At 35.2% G+C, this 21212-nt stretch overlaps 5 protein-coding genes across 5 annotated transcripts in view; 3 read left to right on the forward strand and 2 right to left on the reverse strand.

Annotated features, from left to right (window-relative positions):
- The window catches only part of LOC115888216 (alpha-amylase 4-like), a 3969-nt gene extending 1830 nt beyond the window's left edge, over positions 1 to 2139 (forward strand). The window contains exon 2 of the mRNA XM_030907849.1: positions 1330 to 2139. Within this exon, the coding sequence (XP_030763709.1) occupies positions 1330 to 2139 (810 nt within the window). The remainder of the gene's footprint in view (positions 1 to 1329) is intronic.
- Positions 2140 to 4615: 2476 nt separating this feature from the next.
- LOC115888222 (eukaryotic initiation factor 4A-like) lies at positions 4616 to 9845 on the reverse strand. Its single transcript, XM_030907855.1, has 4 exons — positions 9760 to 9845; positions 7615 to 8096; positions 5633 to 6239; positions 4616 to 5156 (listed from the first exon to the last, which is right to left on the reverse strand). The coding sequence occupies exons 1-4, from the start codon at positions 9777 to 9779 to the stop codon at positions 5012 to 5014; spliced, it is 1254 nt and encodes a 417-aa protein (XP_030763715.1). The 5' UTR covers positions 9780 to 9845; the 3' UTR covers positions 4616 to 5011.
- A 1478-nt stretch (positions 9846 to 11323) lies between these two features.
- Positions 11324 to 12681, forward strand: LOC115888255 (probable trafficking protein particle complex subunit 2). Its single transcript, XM_030907921.1, has 2 exons — positions 11324 to 11574; positions 11789 to 12681. The coding sequence occupies exons 1-2, from the start codon at positions 11488 to 11490 to the stop codon at positions 12119 to 12121; spliced, it is 420 nt and encodes a 139-aa protein (XP_030763781.1). The 5' UTR covers positions 11324 to 11487; the 3' UTR covers positions 12122 to 12681.
- Positions 12682 to 13687: 1006 nt separating this feature from the next.
- LOC115888234 (protein sly1 homolog) lies at positions 13688 to 16710 on the reverse strand. Its single transcript, XM_030907891.1, has 11 exons — positions 16569 to 16710; positions 16360 to 16519; positions 16094 to 16307; positions 15959 to 16046; positions 15819 to 15908; positions 15447 to 15734; positions 15093 to 15389; positions 14774 to 15041; positions 14581 to 14722; positions 14316 to 14516; positions 13688 to 13913 (listed from the first exon to the last, which is right to left on the reverse strand). The coding sequence occupies exons 1-11, from the start codon at positions 16594 to 16596 to the stop codon at positions 13806 to 13808; spliced, it is 1884 nt and encodes a 627-aa protein (XP_030763751.1). The 5' UTR covers positions 16597 to 16710; the 3' UTR covers positions 13688 to 13805.
- Positions 16711 to 17034: 324 nt separating this feature from the next.
- On the forward strand, positions 17035 to 21061 carry LOC115888230 (mediator of RNA polymerase II transcription subunit 17). Its single transcript, XM_030907888.1, has 10 exons — positions 17035 to 17146; positions 17226 to 17470; positions 17524 to 17843; positions 17901 to 18106; positions 18158 to 18305; positions 18359 to 18621; positions 18672 to 18831; positions 19025 to 19316; positions 20339 to 20484; positions 20697 to 21061. Exons 2-10 carry the CDS (start codon positions 17379 to 17381, stop codon positions 20978 to 20980), a joined length of 1911 nt encoding a protein of 636 aa, XP_030763748.1. The 5' UTR covers positions 17035 to 17146; positions 17226 to 17378; the 3' UTR covers positions 20981 to 21061.
- The last annotated feature ends 151 nt before the right edge of the window (positions 21062 to 21212 follow it).

A 21212-nucleotide genomic window follows, 5' to 3' on the forward strand; every position in this document is an offset into this window, starting at 1 on the left:
TCAATTGTGCTTCGGTTCCGGTTACGTGTTGCTGCCAGATCCAAATGAGTAAGAATGGAGCCAGGCCAAATAGATAAGGAATGAATAGATAGATAGACCAGATAAGTCTGGAATGAATAGATAGATAGATAGATGAATAGATGAATGGAATAGACCAGATAGATAGACCAGATAGATAGACCAGACCAGACTAGACAGATCAGATAGACCAGAATGAATGAATAGATAAGACCAGATCAGACCAGATAGATAGATAGATAGATAGACCAGATGAATGGAATGGAATAGACTGAATGAATGAATGAGATAGATAGATAGATAGGCCAAGATAGATAGATAGATAAATTCAAAACCAAAATCAAACCAAACCAAACCAAACCAAACCAATTCAAACCAATTCAAACCAGATGACAAATCAAACCAAATCAAATTCAACCAATTCAAACCAAACCAAACCAAATCAAACCAAACCAAACCAAACCAAACCAAACCAAATCAAACCAAACCAAACCAAACCAAACCAAATCAAACCAAACCAAACCAAACCAAACCAAACCAAACCAAACCAAACCAAACCAAACCAAACCAAACCAAACCAAATCAAACCATGAAACCAAACCAAATCAAACCAAATCAAACAGAATTCAAACCAATTCAAACCAAACCAAACACAAATCAAAACACAAACCAAAATCAAACCAATTCAAAACCAAACCAAATTCAAACCAAATCAAACCAAATCAAACCAATTCAAACCAGATTCAAACCAAGCAAACAAACCAAAGCCAAACCAAACCGCAACCAATTCAAACCAATTCAAACCAATTCAAACCAATTCAAACCAAACCAAACCAAATCAAACCAATTCAAACCAATCAAACCAAACCAAACCAAACCAAATCATAAATCAAACCAAACCAAATCAAACAAATCAAACCAAACAAATCGCAGCAAATCAAACCAATTCCAAACCAAATCCAAACCAAACCAAAACCAAATCAAACCAAACCAAACCAAATCAAATCAAAAACCAAACAAACAAACAAACCAAACCAAATCAAACCAAACCAAACCAAACCAAACCAAACCAAACCAAACCAAATCAAACCAAACCAAACCAAACCAAACCAAACCAAACCAAACCAAACCGGCAAACCAATATTAAACCAAACAAATCAAACGCTACCCGCTCCACACCACGCTACCACACCCCACTCCACACCACGCTACCACACCCCGCTCCACACCACGCTACCACACCCCGCTCCACCCCACGCTACCCGCTCCACACCGCTACCAAACCGCTCCACACCACGCTACCACACCCAGCTCCACACCACGCTACCACACCCCGCTCCACACCACGCTACCACACCCCGCTCCACACCACCCCGCCCACGCTACCACACCCCGCTCCACACCACGCTACCACACCCCGCTCCACACCACGCTACCACCCCCCGCTCCACACCACGCTACCACACCCCGCTCCACACCACGCTACCACACCCAGCTCCACACCACGCTACCACACCCCGCTCCACACCACGCTACCACACCCCGCTCCACACCACGCTACCACACCCCGCGCTCCGCTACCCCGCTCCACACCACGCTACCACACCCAGCTCCACACCACGCTACCACACCCCGCTCCACACCACGCTACCACCCCCCGCTCCACACCACGCTACCACACCCCGCTCCACACCACGCTACCACACCCCGCTCCACACCACGCTACCACACCCCGCTCCACACAACGCTACCACACCCCGCTCCACACCACGCTACCACACCCCGCTCCACACCACGCTACCACACCCCGCTCCACACCACGCTACCACACCCCCCGCTCACCACTACCACAACCCGCTCCACACCACGCTACCACACCCCGCTCCACACCACGCTACCACACCCCGCTCCACACCACGCTACCACACCCCGCTCCACACCACGCTACCACACCCCGCTCCACACCACGCTACCACACCCCGCTCCACACCACGCTACCACACCCCGCACCACACCACGCTACCACACCCCGCTCCACACCACGCCACCACACCCCGCTCCACACCACGCTACCACACCCCGCTCCACACCACGCTACCACCGCTCAAAACCTTTTTTTGAAAATTTTCACTTCTTCAATTTACACTTTTTGTGTAAATTTGCATTTTTTTTTTTTTTTTTTTTTTTTTTTTAATAAAAATTACACTTTTCTTGAAAATTTATACTTTTGAAAATCTTTACGAAAATTTACACTTTTCTGTAAATTTACATTTTTTTCCTGAAAAATTACACTTTTCTTGAAAATTTATACTTTGAAAATTTCACTTTCTCAAAATTTACACTTTGTGTAAATTTGCATTTCTGAAAATTTGCAACTTTTTTATTACACTTTTCTTGAAAAGGTATACTTTTTTGAAAAAATCCACTTTTTCTGAAAATTGCAACTTTATGAAAAATTGCAACTTTTTTTTTTTTTTTTTTTTTTTTTTTTTTTTTTTTTTTGAAAAATTTCACTTTTTCTTAAAATTGTTGACACTTTTTCTGTAAATTTACATTTTTCTGAAAAATTAGCTTTATAGAAAAATTACACTTTTCTTGAAAATTACTTTTTGAAAAATTTCACTTTTCCTCAAATTTACACTTTCTGTAAATTTGCATTTTTCTGAAAAATTGCAACTTTTTTTTTTTTTTTTTTTTATCAAAATTTATACTTTTTGAAAAATTTCACTTTTTCTGAAAATTTACTTTTCTGTAAATTTACATTTTTCCTGAAAAATTTCACTTTTTCTGAAAAATTACACTTTTCTGTAAAATTTATTTTTCCTGAAATTACACCTTTCTTGAAAATTTATACTTTTTTTGAAAATTTCACTTTTTCTGAAAAATTTTACTTTTTCTGTAAATTTACATTTTTTCTGAAAAATTGCAACTTTTTCAAAATTTCACTTTTTCTCAAAATTTGAACTTTTTCTGTAAATTTACATTTTTTCCTTTTTTTTTTTTTTTTTTTTTTTTTTTTTATACTTTTTTGAAAAAAAAAAAAAAAAAAAAATTTTACTTTTTCTGTAAATTTACATTTTTTCTGAAAAATTGCAACTTTTATGAAAAATTACACTTTTCCTGAAAGTTCACAAATTTTTGAAAAAATTTCACTATCTGAAAAATTACTATATTTAATAAAAACAAAAATTTTTTTTGAAAAAATACACATTTTGTGCAAATGTGCTGTGTGAGATTATCGCCACAGACTCTAGTATTATAAAATAAATGACCTATCTACTGGCTGGATAGAGCTCCGTCACGTTGGAACCCACTTTAAAGTAAACTTTTCGTTTTCTGGCTTATCAACTACAAACGATACAATTGATTGTAGTAAATTCAATTTTTTTGTAGTACTAATAATTAATCAGAAAAAGTAAACAATTGAACACAATGTAACAAAGAAAAAAAAATTATTTTAACAAATGTCTAAAAATCTTCAAACTATTGTTTAGAAACAGATGTCCATAACTTTAGATCGTTGGAAAGATCTACAAAAAGAGCAAGCATAGAAAAATACTAACTACGCCACTGCATTGTGCTTAAAATAGTGCATTAAGAACGTTCTTACAAATTTTAATATACCGAGAAATAAAAAAGTTATGGACAATTTTCAAAATGGTAAAAAATTCAAAAGACCCCGTATCTCAGTTGGCAGTGAAAATATCAACAGGCGGTTTACGCCATTAAACGTGTCTCAGAAATCGAGCCCATGACATCTTTGTCAGTTTTGCTCTATCTAGTTAGGAAATAGGTTTTCTCTGTCAAAACAGACCAATTTCAACCACCCTCTACAGGATGTAACTTACTACTTTACTAACTTTATTTGATATAGATTATACTTACTACTTTTTTTGATGTAGATTATACTACTATTACTATCAATTTTTCTTTTTTGTAAAAGTTTCAGTAAATTACAATAATAAGAAAGGAAAAAAAAACACATGCTAAAATAATTTCTATTTATTTTTTTTAAGGAAGAGGGGTTAAGGAAAGGGTTGATTTTTTTTGTGAATTTATTAAGTGGGAATATTTCTCTATTATTACCTATAATGTTTGACTCTTTGCCAAATTGTGGATAATTTATAATAATTATTAGAAATTATTAGCTTACGATTGAAAATAATGTTTTAAAAAAAATATTATTTATTTTCTTTTAGGAGGGTAGATCGGGACAGCATTTTATCTAGATTTAATATGAAAAAAAGAAATAGACATGTTGGTATATTATGGTTAGACATAATTTGTTGGAATTCTTTGGAAGAATTAAGATATTTATGAATTAATATATTTCAAATAGTAAATGGCAAACAGTATACGTATCTTAATTTAAGAATGCAAATTAAACCTCTTTTATGCTATGAATGAATGGATTTAAATTGAATTTTAAAAAATAAGAACATATACGTCCTCAAACTTATTGTAAAAATTTAACAATTTTCTCAACACTGTCTACAATTCAACTTACAAAACTTGGACGGTTCAGAAAAGCTTAAAATATCATTTTAAAACTAAAAATAAATTATCAAAAGCCACAATAATTAAAATGAAACCAATCGATTTATCGGACTCGTTTTATTATTAATGTATAATACAAAATATATAACATCCAATAAGGAAATATTGTTTCCTTTTACACTTTTTGTAATTAAAATACCCATTCCAATACCCAACTAAATTTCTTCTAAAATAAATGATTCGTAGCGGGAAACGCCATAAGCCCGGAAACAGGCTAACGAAATTACTTCTATTAGAAGAAGTCCCTCTCATTTTAAAATGATCAAATTTAATACACTTAAGATTTTTTTATGTTCTGTTAGTGAACTGCGGAGCGTTTAAAGCACGCGCTGACGACCCAAAGATGAATCTGACAGGATACCGGCTGCACAGGAAACTTTAGGCGACGGCAACGCCGCATCGGTCGCACCAGTCCTCTCTCTTTCTCGTGCGTGGGTTAAATGAGGTCGGCCACGTTCATGGGCATCTCGTCGATAGTTGTGTTGTAGAACTGCTCAATGTCGTTCAGCGCGCGCTTATCCTCCTCCGTCACGAAGTTGATGGCCACCCCCTTACGCCCGAAACGGCCGCCTCTTCCGATCCTAAACAAAGAAAAACACACGTGTAATGTACCAGACCACGGCCTTCATCCCTGTGGGGCAACTTGGCTTTATTTTTATAAACAAAAATATTTGAATCGAGTTTTTAATCAAATTTTAAATAAGTATCTTGTAAACATTAGATTATAACAGAATACTCAATCTACTACAACTGGGCAACCATGTTGGTTATCCGAGTTGATTAGTGGGTCGTAGACGCTAGTCAGTTGCCCCACCCCGATTAGATGCATCATGCATAGTTAAAAAAATTTAAATCAAATACTGAAAGGAACAAAGATTCTACTTATGAAATATACGATAATAGTGGGTGAAATTGAGCACACTGAGTTTAAAAAATAATAGATATATTGAAAATATACCATGTAATACGCTCAATTTAAATCATGCCAACCCCGATTGTAATCAAAGTCGAATTATTAATTATTATTACGCCCAATCGTGGAATACACGACACTTACCGATGTATGTAGTTTTCCCTGTTGGAAGGGAGGTCATAGTTAATAACTAAGGAAACTTGCTGAACGTCGATGCCTCTGGCCAGCAGATCCGTGGTGATCAGAACCCTGGAGGACCCTGTGCGGAACTGTCTCATAATGACGTCGCGCTCCTTCTGCTCCATGTCGCCGTGCATGGCGCTGACCGTAAAATCTCTTTTGTGCATGTTCTCGGTGAGCCAGTCCACCTTGCGACGAGTGTTACAAAAGATCACGGCCTGGGTGATGGACAGCGTGTCGTACAGGTCGCACAACGTTTCCAGCTTCCACTCGTCCTTCTCCACGTAGACAAAGAACTGCTTGATACCTTCCAGGGTAAGCACTTCCTTTTTCACCAGAATTCTAATGGGATTTCTCATAAAAGACTTGGTTACATCTAGTACATCCGGGGGCATGGTGGCGGAGAGCAAAATCACTTGAACGTCGGGACTCAGAGTCTTGAATATATCGTGAATGACATCTTTGAAGCCTCGCGATAGCATTTCGTCGGCCTCGTCCAATACGAACATTTTGATGCTTTGCGACCTTAGGGCGTTTCTGGTTATCATGTCGTATACACGACCGGGAGTCCCTAAAATCACGATAAATTTCATCAAGATTTGTCTACAGGGTGGTCCAAATTTGAAACTTATGTATGTATGTAAGTCCCTAAAATGTTTCGTTTCGTAGATATACAGTATGTCCCCGGATTGTGTTTACAAGATGAAAAACTTTTTTATTATTGGCATTTTGAGAAAAATGCATTCCTGATAAAAAATTTTCTTTGTTATAAAATGGTTAATCCCGTTTATACTTTTCCAAATTTCAACACCGTTATAGAGAAAATTAAGAAAAACATGAAAATATATAAAATATAATTAATTTTTCCTTGAAGTCCTAAAAATCAATACGCGTTTCTATGGTTATATCATTTCATTCTTTGATAGATGATTATTATTAAATTTAATTATATTTGATATTCTTTGCTGTTGTTAAAGTATCACATTTTCCGATAATTAGCATCACCCTTACTGTAGCACTAAACTAAATAAATCTTGTACTTCTTTAACATTTTAGAACAGCAAAAAATATTACGTTAATTAAATTTGTATGAATAACAGTTTATCAAAGAATAAAATCGAAATGATAGAAACGCGTTTTGTCGACACTTAGAAAGAATTTTTGAAGACTTAGAAAAAATTCAACAATATTATTTTCATGTTTTTCTTAATTTTCTTTAAAACGGTGTGGAAATTTGGAAAAATATCAACGGGCTTAACCGTTTTAAAACAAGCATTTTTTTTATGAAGAATGCATTTTTGTCAAAATGTTAATAATAAAAATGTTTTTCCTCTTGTAAAGACAATCCGGGGAAACACTGTGGAGTGTAGAAGTTTTATTTTTATTTCGATTTTTTCCGATTTATTTCTGACTAATGTCAATATTTTGATAAAATTTGGGGCCTGATTATTTTTTGGGATAAGAAATTGGATTTTGCTGTCAGTTTAACTCCTAATTGTGGGGGACGTCATCTACATATTTTATACCGGTTTTGAAGAACAATGACTGAAATTTATTTTTTTTTTATATTTTTTACTCAGTAATTTTATGCATGTACGACAAAAAAAAATATTCTTCTTCAAACCAGTCAAAAGTATGTATGTAGGTAGGCACTCTCTACAAGTAGGAGTCATATTGACATGGAAATTAAATTTCTCTTCTTAAAAAACTCCCACACATTTTTTCATCCAAATATCGATATAAATTCAGAAATTATTTGGAAAAATTGAAATAAAAATAAAATTTCTACACCTTATATCTCCAAAACGAAACATATTAGGACACAAATTTATAGAATTTTTTTTAAAGAAAAATGTTAAACATACACCGGGATCCCCGTTTGGAATTTCTAATTATAACAGTATAATGACAATTAAAAAAAACATTAATTATAAAAAAACTCTCACCCACAACTACGTGTGCTCCAGCTTCCAGTTTTCTCATGTCCTCTCTAACATTAGTGCCACCTATACAGGCGTGACACTGGGCGGACATAAAATCTCCCAAAGCAATAACCACTTTGTGTATTTGTTGGGCCAGCTCACGGGTGGGGGCTAGAATGAGGGCTTGGCATTCCCTCAAGGCAGTGTTGATTTGTTGTAGAATGGCGATGGAAAAAGTGGCCGTTTTCCCAGTGCCGGACTGGGCTTGGGCAATAACGTCGCGTCCTGTAATGCACGGTATAATGGCGCGCTGCTGAATGGCCGAAGGTTTTTCAAAACCGTAAGCGTAAATCCCCCTGAGAAGTTCTTCTTTCAGGTTCATGGCGTCGAAGTTCTGGGCCACCTCGTCCCAGTTCGACTCGATGAGGCCATCGGGGTCCATTTGCGCGTTGTCGTCTTGAGGCTCGTTCTCGGGGGTCGGCCCGTTCCTCTCCCATTCCTCATTTCTAAAATACATACAACTTATTAAAACATGAGTAAAAAAATTTTAAACATGGTTGGGTTGGTAAAAAAATGATAGTGCGTGGAGAACAAAGAAAAGGTTAGCAAAATATTTATCATATAAAAGTTTTTAAATATACATTAATAGGCCATAAAGCAATAAGAGATACATTCAACTACATAGGCAACTTTTTAACATTAATTGTATAATGGAAAACAGGTTTCATCCTTTTTAAAATTAAACGCTACAAGAGCCAAAAACTTTATTTACTGTAGTAGGTAGATTGAAGTTGTATAATCACCACTTTTTTTAAGCTATCGAAATACTTATAATCGGAATGTTCTAATCAGAACAGTATCTTTAGAAGATATTGTCCTGGTTCATTTTCATTTAAAAAAAAAACAGTAAAACAATAGAATTAAATAGATCTCTTTTGAGATAAAATAACTGTACCATATGGTGACGATTCACTTTAGGGCTGTCGCGAGGATTGCATTTAAAATAAAAATTTTGCTACCAAAACAAAGTAAAAGACATTTGTGAAAGAACTAGGTGAGGAATATTCGATTTCTTAAAACAGTTTTTGTAAAATAAATAACACAAATGGGCTGAAATGGGTACTATTTTTGACGCGGAGGCGGCGGAGTAATGTCGGGTGTTCGATATTTACGTTCCGATTGACGGATGGCGTCTTGTTGCTCTAACGCGCATGCTCATACCGGGAACATGGACGCTTTTAAATTTACGCTACCCTTGTACATTTTTTATTTATTTAGAGTTGTTGGTAACGGCGATCAAAATACGCCGTAGGCGTATTTTGATCGCGTTGGTTAGTCTCTGGTGTTTTTTGGTATTTTATATATATTTTATATATTCATTGATTTTCTTAAAAACTATTGCACAAAAGCTATGAAAATATTTTTGAGGTTAGAAAATTTTTCTCGCTTATTTTACAAAAAATCGCATTTTTCCTCACCTCAAGTTCTTTATTTTAGTCTAAAAAGGCAGAATATCCACTTTATTTTATAGAAAATTTGTTAATTTTGACAGCCCTAAAGTGAAACGGACCCTACCATATGATCGAAAAAAGAACCGCGTCCAGTTGGCTTGGAAGTGACGATCAATGACATTCCCCATATAATTTTACATATAAAATGATTTTCATATCATATAAGCCATGGCTGACTTCGTTTTTTTTCGATAATATAGTATAAAACAATTGAAAACAAAGTTGTCTGATATTCCCGCTATTAATTATTTGAGCGGTACGGGGCCTTTGGACTCGGTTTTTATGAAAACGGTCGGTGGTTAAGAAAAAATATATTTAATCCGAGGTCGTGGTGCCAGACATTCTTTATTGGACGTCCGTCATTGCAACTTTTAACACAACATTCATAGACTGTTATTTGGTACGTTTGAGTTCGTCGGGCCAGCTAGTTTCTTATAATTTTAAGAATTATTCAGATTGTGCCAATATTTTCATTGTGGTGTATATCAATGAAGTTGTGCAACATATTCATGATTCTGCATCCAGGAACAACTCCGGACTAGTCTCCGTAGGTATTTAGAAAATTGAACGTACTAATCCTAGGACTCCCATACAATATTATTCGTATGCCTATTTAGCAAAAAAATGTAAAATTATAGTTAAATATGGAACAACTCACCGCACATCGATTACAGACATGATTTACAACAGGTTTTGCCAAAGAAGGATTGCCTTTTGGCTTGGCCTTGGCACTCTTGGCAGTTTGGCATGTTATCTGTGGTACCGTAATGTACCGTACAATAGATAGTTCCGTACAGAGATATCTGGTTCCGTATCAACTATTACGTGTAACAAACTATTTGTTACACGTAAAAAAATATTTTTTACGCGTAAAATAATATTTTTTTAATTGATTTCTTTTTCAACATTTCAAACATATCCTTCAAATCCTCTGTTAGTAAGAAGTTTCGGTAATACTGAAGTTTCACTTCAAATATGCGCACATATGCTGTCCTCCATTCGCGAACTTCGAGTTCCGGGATTTACGCCTTGGGGCTACTCGAGAACGGTTCTGAAAGGAACTGTGCGCGATAGCCTAGTCACAGCCTAGTCAGTGGTCAGCGCCTTCTATTAAAAGATATTTTAATAGAAGGCACTGGCCTAGTACCTCCATATGGCGCGGAACAGTTCTGGAACTTTATCACTCAATTGAATGGAGTGAGAGTATCGCGTTCTTGAATAGTTCAGAGCTGCTCAACTGCGTGAAAGGAGGACAGCAATAGTACACACACAAATTTTTTATTCAAAATAAACGAAATACGAATGTTACATTTTTGACATCCGTCATAGGTTGTAGACTGCTGTGTCTGTGAGTGCCGTGCTGGTTTTAGTTTTGGCTTGTTTGTTGTTTGTTTTGGGCGTTTGAGCACAAAAGTGGCACAAAACCCACTTCCATATCTCTGCACAAAACAGAAGCGAACCGTTGAATCTCAGCGCATAGCGCAGTTAACCAAAGAATTATGGCAAAGAATATACCAATATACCTAGCTAGATCAGTGTTGCCATTGGCAGGGAAATTTCCCTAGATCTAGGGAAAAAATGAACTCTGCAGGGAAAAAGGGAATTTTTTAGTATTTCAGGGAATTTTTTAGTATTACAGGGAATTTTTTAGTATTCTGGGGAATTTTCAGAAAATTTTATTAAATTGTGTTTCTTAAATCGAAATACATTTTTAAAGCAAATATATCTTGCACCTATACTGACTAGGTAGAGTATATAGTCTATTCGTTATAGTATTACCAAAGGTATTACTCGGAATATATTATTTTTTGTTCAATATTTTTGTTTTGTTTATTTTGTGTTCTATATAGTAATATCATGTAATATTATTATGTTGACAGAATGGTTTTCAATATAATATAACCTACAAATTATAATAGGTAATATTTTTTTATGCAAAATCTGAACTAAATAGTTTACTATACTTATTTATTTATGAAGGAAACACGTACTCGTACTCGTAGATACCAGATAAAATACCTGCACATTAAAAAAAACATATAAAAAACTTTTTTAAATAGGAAACCGGGAAAAATCTAGGGAAATAAAACGTGTTCTAGGGAAATTGTAGGGAATTTTGGAACTGAGAATCTAGGGAACTTCTAGGGAATTTTTTGAGATTATGCTAGGGAAATAAAAATATTTAACCTGGCAACACTGAGCTAGATGACAGTTAACTTTCTGTCATTGATAATTATGTGGTGATTATGTGTTTTGACTGTTTTGCATATTGTTTTGTGGCTAACCTGTTCCAAGTTCCAAATATAAACATAAACGATTAAAAATTTAAACCATATTTAAAAGATTTAAACAAAATCATTCCGAACATTCTGATTGACCTACTATTATGATTGGGACCTACTACTTTGTAATTGTAGGCCACAAAGACAAGCCTTTATTTGAAATCGAGTTTACAAACAGCAAAGATCCGAAAGTGTGCCGTCTACAAACAAAAGTTTAAGCTATTTTCTGTTTGGACTATTAATTGTCGTGTACCACTTATAGCTTATTATCAGTTCAAGGTAGACGAAGTGCCTAATATATTCAGTCCACAGGAACGATTGAATGCCACTTTTAAACACTACAAGTAGTAGTCCAAAGCAGACTTTAGCTTTAGTAGCACTATTATTATATCTTTAAATTTTTAGAAAGAAGACCACAGGCATTTAAATCAATTCATAGCCCACTCTGCCTTGGATTTAATTGACGAGCATAAATGGAAAACCTACAATATGTACTTGAAGTCTGTTGACAAATTCAACCAGTGGTTTGTATCAGCATTTGTGACGGCCAGCCTAATTCGTTTTGTGATTGTTCACGACAACAGGAACGATGATGGTATTAAGAATTTCTTTAATGAAATTTACGAAGTGTATATCAAACATTCCATGAATCCCTTTTACGAACAAAATACCCCTATTAAAAGTCTGGCATTTGAAAGGAAGGCACAGTTGTATGGAAAGAAATATTTATCTAATTAACTATTTTGTTGGAAATTCACCATCTCATTTAACATCTTTTATGTAATAGGCCATTACCTACACTATAAATTTCGTTGTCAAAGGTCTTTTATAAAACATATTTTAAGTAAAATTTGACAGTAAATATACAATATTTTATAAAATCATACATACACTGTCAAATTCTTCATAAAATATCTATTAAATAAAATTGTTGACAAAGAAATTTGATATTGTAATAGTGGCCTTACTCTTTACTCAATATATAGAATGATGAATGACAAATAGGTACTTTTAATATTAATCCAAATATGTTTGTATAAAGGTAGTACCATATGATCGAAAAAAAACGGCGTCCAGTTGGCTTGGAAAAGACGATTAATGACATTTCCCAAATAATTTTACATATAAAATGATAGCGATGTTCATTTCATAGCCATCGCTGACGCCGTTTTTTTTTCGATCATACGGTATTATGCGGCGTGGGGCCGCGGCGACTTGAACGAAGATAGGAAATACCATGTAAATTTTCAAAATGCTAGAATAAGTTTTTCCCATTTTGTAAAAAAATATGGCTCTTTAAATATAAAAAGTTTTCAATTAATTTAGTGTTTTTATCTCTCATAACTCCAAAACGAATTCGTATAAATTATTTAAATTGAATTAAGTATTTAGTATAAAAAGATTCGAATACATTTTTTCTATAAAATAGAACAGAAAATTTATTTATCCAAAGTCTATACTAATATATAAAATCCTTAAGTGACTGACATACTGATTAATCACGATCCTGCTCAAACCACTTAACGTAAGTAGCTCAATTTTGGCATACAGGTTGATTCTAGGGTGTAGTATAGATCTAGTATAGCATAGATCCAAGGGGGTGAAATCACCCCTCAAATATTACAATATTTTTTATTTAAAAAACGGTCAAGTTTCCAGAAAAACGATTAAACATGTATATTTTATTTTGTTTTTTACATGTTAGGATTTTTTAAAAATGTATACAGGGTGTTTCGAAAAATATGGTCATTGATTAATCACGATCCTGCTTAAAGCGCTTGACGTCAAAAGCTGATTTTTGGTAAACGGATTGACTGTGGGGTGTAGAGGTTCGATAAGGAGGGGTTTCTCGAATCTCAAATTCCAAAAGGGTGAAAACGCCCCTCAAATATTACAATATTTGTTATTTAAAAAACGGTTAGTCTTTCGGGAAAACGCTTGGACAAGCATAATTTATTTGGTTTTTTACATATTTTGAAATTTTTTAAAGAATCATACAGGGTGTTCCAAAAAGTTGGGTAATTTCTTAACCACGATTCTGCTTAACGTAAAAAGCTTATTTTTGGCAAACGGATTTTTCGGAAGTCAAATTCCAACGAGATGAAACTACCCCTCAAATATTACCAAGTTATATAATAATATCGCCATATTATTTTTTTTCATGCTGACATAAATGTGAGAAAATTTTATCCAGTTTTTATGTTAATGGAAATTCTTGCTTGGCTTTATCATCACCATTACAAATGATTAATTCGACGCGAACGAAGTCGCTGGTACATGCTAGTAAATAATAAAACAACAAAGTAACACTTTAAATATAAAACCTCACTGATGTATATTTATTTCAAAATTGGTTGTTTTACCCATAACATTACATTAAAATTTAACTATATACATTATAGAAATTTATAAAACTTATAAACTACAATTCTTGGCCCAATAACGAAAGTTGCTTTAAAAATTGATTAGCATTATTCAGTGTAGATGCGCCATATGTTATCCTTTTAATATTCCCAGCTGCTGTTTTTGCCTAAAAAATAAACAATTAAATGCCATACGATCGAAACTAACGGCGTCAAAGACGGCTGGGAAGTGACGATTGATGATAATTTTGGCGAGGTCGAGCCCTAGACGTCATTTACTTAGCCCGTAATCTTCTTTATATTTTAATGCGCGTCTTAATTTTTCAATTTCCTCTAAAACGGTATGAAAATTTGGAAAAGTATAAACGGGATTAACCGTTATAGAACAAGAACGAATTTATATGAAGAATGCATTTTTCTCAAAAAATGTCGGTAAAAACAATCCGGGGACAGACTGTTGGGCCCGCCTAAATTATCATCGATCGTCATTTCCCAGCCCCCCTTGACGCGGTTTTTTTTTATATACGCCGGTATAACATATTTACAATAAAAAAAAACCTTAATTATACCTTAGCATACTCTACCAAATTTTGGTACTCAATGTAATTTCCGCCGCCTACTATGAAAACGATAGCCTCTTGAAATGGCGACCTGTTCTTAGGCACTTCCGTCAATTTCAATTGTTTGGGATCGAAGTAATGGTAGTCCTCCGTTTCGTGGCTATTTTTAAAGTCCATCAAATGGTCGACAATTTTCGTCACGGGCAAATTCTATAAGAAGGTGTTTGTGTTAATTTTCGCACGAATTTGAAAGCAAACTTGTTTCAATATTTACATGTCGCTTTACTACCAAATTTTTTACGCCCTCCATTACGAAATTTGAACCTTGCGAAACCAACTTGGAAAACATACTGACTGTCTTGGTACCGGCACCTTCATACTGATTAATACTTCCGCTAACCATTTTTGTAAAACTCCTTAAAAAAAGCTGTTAATAAAGAAGCAAAAGAGACGCACAATATCCATACTTCCATCTTTTGATATATGCCAAAGGACTTAAATCGCACCCCGCGCCGACCAAGGCATTTTCAAATTTTTTTAGATCCAATTCAGACAAGTGAGCGGTACAAATATAATAAATTATAAATAGTCTCATTTTATCATCGGGACTTCCTATTTCGGCATCGGAGATAATGTCCAATATCGATTTTTCCAGTTGTTGTGTCTTGCTCATTATTTTTTCTTCCAACTCGAAAAACGTATCCAATTTTCTCAACTTGATTATATTTAATATTGCTGTAAATTTCATTTATTCATTACTAATAAATTACAGCATTTATATTATACCTGTAGCAATCGAGGTGTGCATATCAATCAATCTTTTCTTCTCCAGCAGTTGTGGCAAAGATTGTACTGCTGATGTAATTTTAGCAGTGTTGTCTGAAACCATTGATACTGCCATCTCGTTCTCGTTGTCTATTCCCATTGATGACTTTAGTTTCTTGACTTCTTCCTCCGAGGAGCGGTAGTGCTCCAACTCCTCCTGAATGGCTTCGGCCACGTTCGGAAATGGCGAGTCTTTGTGATTGCCCCAAAATTTGTCTTTCGAGTCGAGTTCGTAGGATTTGTGTTTCGGTCTTACTCCTTCAAATATAAACTATATTAAAACTACATGATTATAAGTATCTTCGTATTATTTACCTCCTTTTGGTATGGACTCTTCCACAACTAATCGGTTCAATGCCAAATCCAGGAGATCGTGTGCTAACGCCTGATACGTCCATGTGTGATGTAATGGAGTGGCCATATCCACATTTCTATCTAATATGATAAGTAGCGGTCTATGGAAATTAAAATTTCCTGCCTGTGTATCAACAGAGAACAGATTATTTCTTGCATCAAATAAATTATCTTTTAACTTTTTATCCAATTTTTTTGCAACCATCTCTGCTGCATTTCCTTTAGGACTTCTTATTATTGGAACAGTGCCTTAATTTTAAAAATAGAATTATTAGGAATTTCTAATTTTAAATTTGTTAAATGTTTTATTTATAATATCCACATTACACATACCTGCTGTTACAAAAACTGAAAATAAACATTCAACAATTGTATTCATAATACTTTCCATCTCATTATCTCCAACGTCACCTTTGTTTATTGCTAAAAGATATCAATTAGTCTATTAATTACTTTAATTAAACAGCAGCTACCATAATATGAGAGAGTGTCACTATTCTGGTGTCTAAGCATAAACATATCATCTTCAAGTGATATAAAATTAACATATTGATCATATATCTGGAAAATACATATATCATTTGAACAAATAATTATATTATATCTACCTTGTGAATATTTGCCACACAATTAGTTTCTATAGCTGCAGAAGCTAGATCTTCTAGTTTGGCTCTTGAAATAGGTGAAATAAAATTTAGATGATAAATATCATAGATATGTTTTTGGAAATCCTGTTTAATTCTACCCAAATTTTCTTCTGTTGGGGTACAAAAGTATACTACCGGTACGTCGGGTATAGCATCCCGATCAGAGTGCAATTGCCTAAAATAAAGCAAATTATAAAGGATGTTTTATCTTAGATATAGACACTTACACAAATAACGTTACGCCTTGCTCACGTAATTCCTTTACCGAAATAAGGGGAGAAATAATGTCTTGTCCAATTCTATCATATACCAATACTTTCCAAGAAGGTTCTGCAGATCCAGATTTCGGCAAGGGTTGGTTTAAATTCAACATTTGTCGTATAGCATCTAAATTAATCAAGTAAAAAATCACATATAACGAGATATTCATTATTACCTTTATGCCTTTGTCGCAACGAAGTCATTTTAACAGGTCTTTTAACAAATCTTGAGAATTGGTCTTTTAAAATTCTATGCTAAAATTTAATGACGTGACAACCGCTGACAAAACAAAATAAACAACTGACAACTGTACCATAGATAAAAAATGTGACAACATTAGTGACAACTGATGACAAATGACAACCTATAGTAGAACCACAGAAAGAAAATATTTTAAGGGATGAGCTTGAAAATAAAGAGGTTTAAAAATTTAATTTTATAATATGACTAGATACAACAAGTAATCAAGGAAAAGATAAGTAAAACCCTTGTAAAACCAAAAGTGCCAAAAGGTACATTAATTAGCAAAAAATTGAAAGATGATCATCGTCGTTTGGCATCTTTTGACATTTGGCAGTAGATGCTTCTTTTATTTTTTATCCTTATCTATGGGCTGCTCAGCTGTTGCTTTAAAAGTCAAATCTGTGGTCAACCGTCAAAGTCAAAATATCAAAAAATTTTTAATTTTTAATTTTTTAGTTTTTAAGATCTGTGTTTAAGATAATCTAGGGCTGTTCTGTGATCTAGGGTTTCGTTAGTATATTCTGTGATCTAGGGCTTTCTTAGATTTTCTTGAATTTGAAGTCTTACTTAAATTTATTTTTCTTTGCAGTTTACCCAATTAATTCAAACAAATGTTATTAAAATAGTTGTTCATGATGGAAAAAACACCATAGTATGTAATATTTTTAATATAAGTGAGGATATACATTTTTTGAAAACAAACGACATAGAAAGTTTACTGCTTTACTTAAAAAAGACAAAAATGGCTTTCAACGGAGTCAATATATCAGTTGAAGCGCCAATCGAAAACCAAATTCAAGAGATCACTTATGATGGAGTAGAAATTTATCAACCGTACCACATTTACATTTCTTGTTTTAAATTTTTTATTGTCCCATTGTTTTCAGACCTCTAACATTATCTGAGAGCCTAGCAAAATACGCCCAAAAGATCGACTTCAGTAAAACCGAGGCAGATTTAAAATGTGAAGATACTCTAGACGATTCTAAATCGGACAGCGATAGCAAAGAGGCATTTCAGTCATCTTTATGGCCATGGGATAATGTCAGAAATAAATTGAGAAATGCCTTTCAAGAAATATGTGTTTTAGCTGATGTATTAGCGGTGGCAAAAGATAAGAAATATATGGTTTTAGACCCGGTACCGCAAGAACCACTAGAGACAAAAACTATGGTCCAGATATTTGCAAGAAAAAAAGCTTTGGCAGGTTTTAGTATTTCACTATTTTCCTTGAGAATTGATGCTACTCTATTTATATTTACAGGGGCTGCTGATGTTTTGCTTGCTGGCGTTGAGAAACTGAAAACTTCCCAGAATGAAGCAGCTAGAAACCGTACTACACCCGACTTTCATATAGAATTGTTAAGATTGCGACAAAACTGGAGGCTAAAGAAGGTTTCCAACACAATTATAGGGGATTTGAGTTATAGGACAGCCGGGTCTAAATATTTGCAAACTGGAACATTCGAAGTAATTATGATTATTATTATGTTGCTTAATAGTAAGTTATCATATGTATAGGTGACTAAAGCAGAAGAAGATGAAAAATCTAGTAGTCCTCCAAGTAGTCCAGGGGGCGTTCCTCCCATTAAACCAAGCAGTGCACTGAAAGTTTCCATTCCTTCAGAGTTGCAAGGGGTTGCCTATATCGAAGTTTTATGTCAGAAGGGTAAACAATTTGTTTTCTCTGCTTGGTAGAAATAATACTCAAAATTATTTTAGATCAAGAGGATCTCTGTTCGGCCAACATAAATCTACTCGGTTCGGGTGCACCTTCCTCCAATCCCGACATGCACTGGCAACAGAAACTAGAAGCTGCTCAGAACGTTCTCTTTTGCAAGGAACTATTCAACCAGTTGGCGAAGGAGGCTGTGGAATTGCAAGCTCCCATTCCACACATGGTTGTGGGAAATCAGATCATGGCTACCGTGTTACCCGGTATCCAACTTATTATTGCCCTGAGACATTCAACTACGGCGGATAAAGTATTTGTGTTTTTTTTGAATGTTATTATTTAATTAGTTATCAATTTTAGAAGCTAGAAAAGCCGGCTCCGTCAAAAAGTGAACATGATCACGTGTTAGAACATTCCTTACATCAGTTACTGAGAGAAGTTCACCATAAAAATACTCATCATCCGTTTCCTCATCCCGCAACGGGACCTTTGGGCCCATCTAAAAAAAGAATGATGGCAGGTGAAAACACTATAGTCTGCCCAGGGAGAAATTATATCATTTTTACTGATAATATCAAAAAAGTGACACAACAAATCTACTTTTCAATCTAAAATTAAATATTAGACAACTTGTGATTCTAGTATATTCTTCCCCTGGACAAGCTATACACGATATATGATAGGTATTTATAATTAAAATCTATATTTGGTAGGGCCTATGGCTGCTGATCGATACGAACTCCTCGAAATGACCAAACAAGAAAAATTACTCGAGCAAATAGTGAAACAGGCGCAACATTTTATTATGCGCATGCGTACCGAGTACGTTTTGGACACTATAGCCAAGGAGTTTAAGGATCCTTTGATTTCGTCCCACTGGAACACTCTGAACAGCCCCACGCAGTCCTGCGTTAAGATAAATATATCCACGCACGGATACGATGCCGTCTGTAGGACTCCTTTGGTAATACACGTGGGGGAAAAGAGTCTAAAATGTATCTGCAGGTAATTCTTCAGGTGAAACACCCTGTAGAATTCTACAGGGCGGCGTTTCAAATTCGGTTCTCACTATCGAGATCTCGGAAAGGGTAAGAGACGCAGGGTGGGGCTAAAGTTGCCTGTTAGTGAGCCCGTCTAGTAATCGAACTTATCTTTGTCATTTCCGGAAATATGGCGAAAAACTGAAATTTCCGGTTTTCGTTTTTATTTTTTTATCAGTTTATTTTGACAGAAAAAAATACAAATACATTCTCAAAGCAAACTTTTTCAGCTCTATTCTTGGGAGACGTCAAAAATCACTTAAAGGTGCGTATTCATTAAGGTGCGTATTCATTATCCGAACGAACGAACGAACGAACGAATGAAAGTGCGGTATATTTAGACGGGGACCGAACGCATGCGGCCGTTCGTTCGTTCGTTCTCTCGACCATCCGTTTCGAGTCGGTACATCAAAGGCGTTCGCCAGCAAATGCCTCCGGTCTTCTCGTGCGGTCCTATCGTGCGGTCCCCATCCATACCACTAGCGAACATTCGTTCGTTCGTTCGTTCGTTCGTGCGGATAATGAATACGCACCTTAAGACGTTTCGTATTTTTCTGCGACCGTCTCCAACTTTGTTTTTTTTTAAATATAGCGATTTTTTATTTAATTTATGCCCTCCGAATGCAACGATTATCACTTATTTACCCTAAAAATGTTTGTTTTTTTACACGCACATAACAAAAGAGACCCGTATACCCATCTCCCTCCAAGACATTGCCTTTTTTAAGAATATTCCTTACATCATCGTGTATTTGAGACGTTAAGCTTCTAAAAAATGAAATAACATACTTAAAAAAATTCAGTTGACAATGGTTCCAGAAAAACGAAATGTAGGTGATTTTTACACTTCACCAAATAACAAAGTAAAAAAAAAGTCGCTTTGGGAATGTATTTGTAGATTTTTTTCCGACATCCCACTGGCGAGAATCAAATTTGAATCACCCGGTATAAAAAATGATTTAATTTAAGAAACTGTGTCTGTTTAAGGGATGGTAAAGTGATGAACATGAGCTACGAACCGCAAGAACTGAGAGATTTGATTTTTTGTCACATAAACCAACATCAAATTTTAGCGATACAAGCTCTGGCCAAGACAATGGGCTGGCAGTCCCTAGGAAATTCTAATCATTTAGGTAAGTACCGCGCCATCAAATCTAGTAGGGACTGCAACCTTACCTTATCCGTTATACTGCTCATTCGCCCTCTTGGCAAAATAACGGATGACTCTATATTTAGAATCTAAAAAGCCTATAATATAGGTTTGCTTAAACCGGTACACCCTGTGTGATATCCTCAACATAGCACCTTCAGATTAGGTCCTAAAAATCAACTTTTTGATTTATAGGCAGTGGGCCAGTGGAACCTCTAGGAAACGCAGCTTCCTGTCTGCTGGTTTCGCCCACAGGCGACCGGATTATAGCGGTGCGTTGCGAGCCCCAGGCCAGCGGTCTGCAGGTTTCGGTGGCCCATTCGCCCAGAACGGATTTCTTTCCTAGCCGCCTGGTGACCGAACGCAAGTGGGAACACCTCGGAGGCCAGTTTAGGGACGTGAGGCTGGATAAGATGGAGGGAAAAAATTTTCTACACAAGATGGAATTGCTGATGGCCAGTTTAACCAGCAACTCGTAAAGATATATCGAAGGAAAATCATTTATTAATAAGAAATTTAGATATGATTTTGTAAAAAAATATATTAAATAAACGATTTGTGGAGAATTTTAGTTTTTAGTACTTTTTTCTGGATTTTGTCCCGATATGAGAGCTCACTTCCGGAATTTATACAATAATTTGTATAAACGCCTAATTGATTACGGCGTTCTGTCCAATTCAGGCTTGCTAAGTTTTAAAAGCAGATAAATCT

This window comes from Sitophilus oryzae, unplaced genomic scaffold (assembly GCF_002938485.1).
Source record: "Sitophilus oryzae breed Bouriz unplaced genomic scaffold, Soryzae_2.0 scaffold_690_pilon_pilon, whole genome shotgun sequence".
NCBI classification, from domain to species: domain Eukaryota; kingdom Metazoa; phylum Arthropoda; class Insecta; order Coleoptera; family Curculionidae; genus Sitophilus; species Sitophilus oryzae.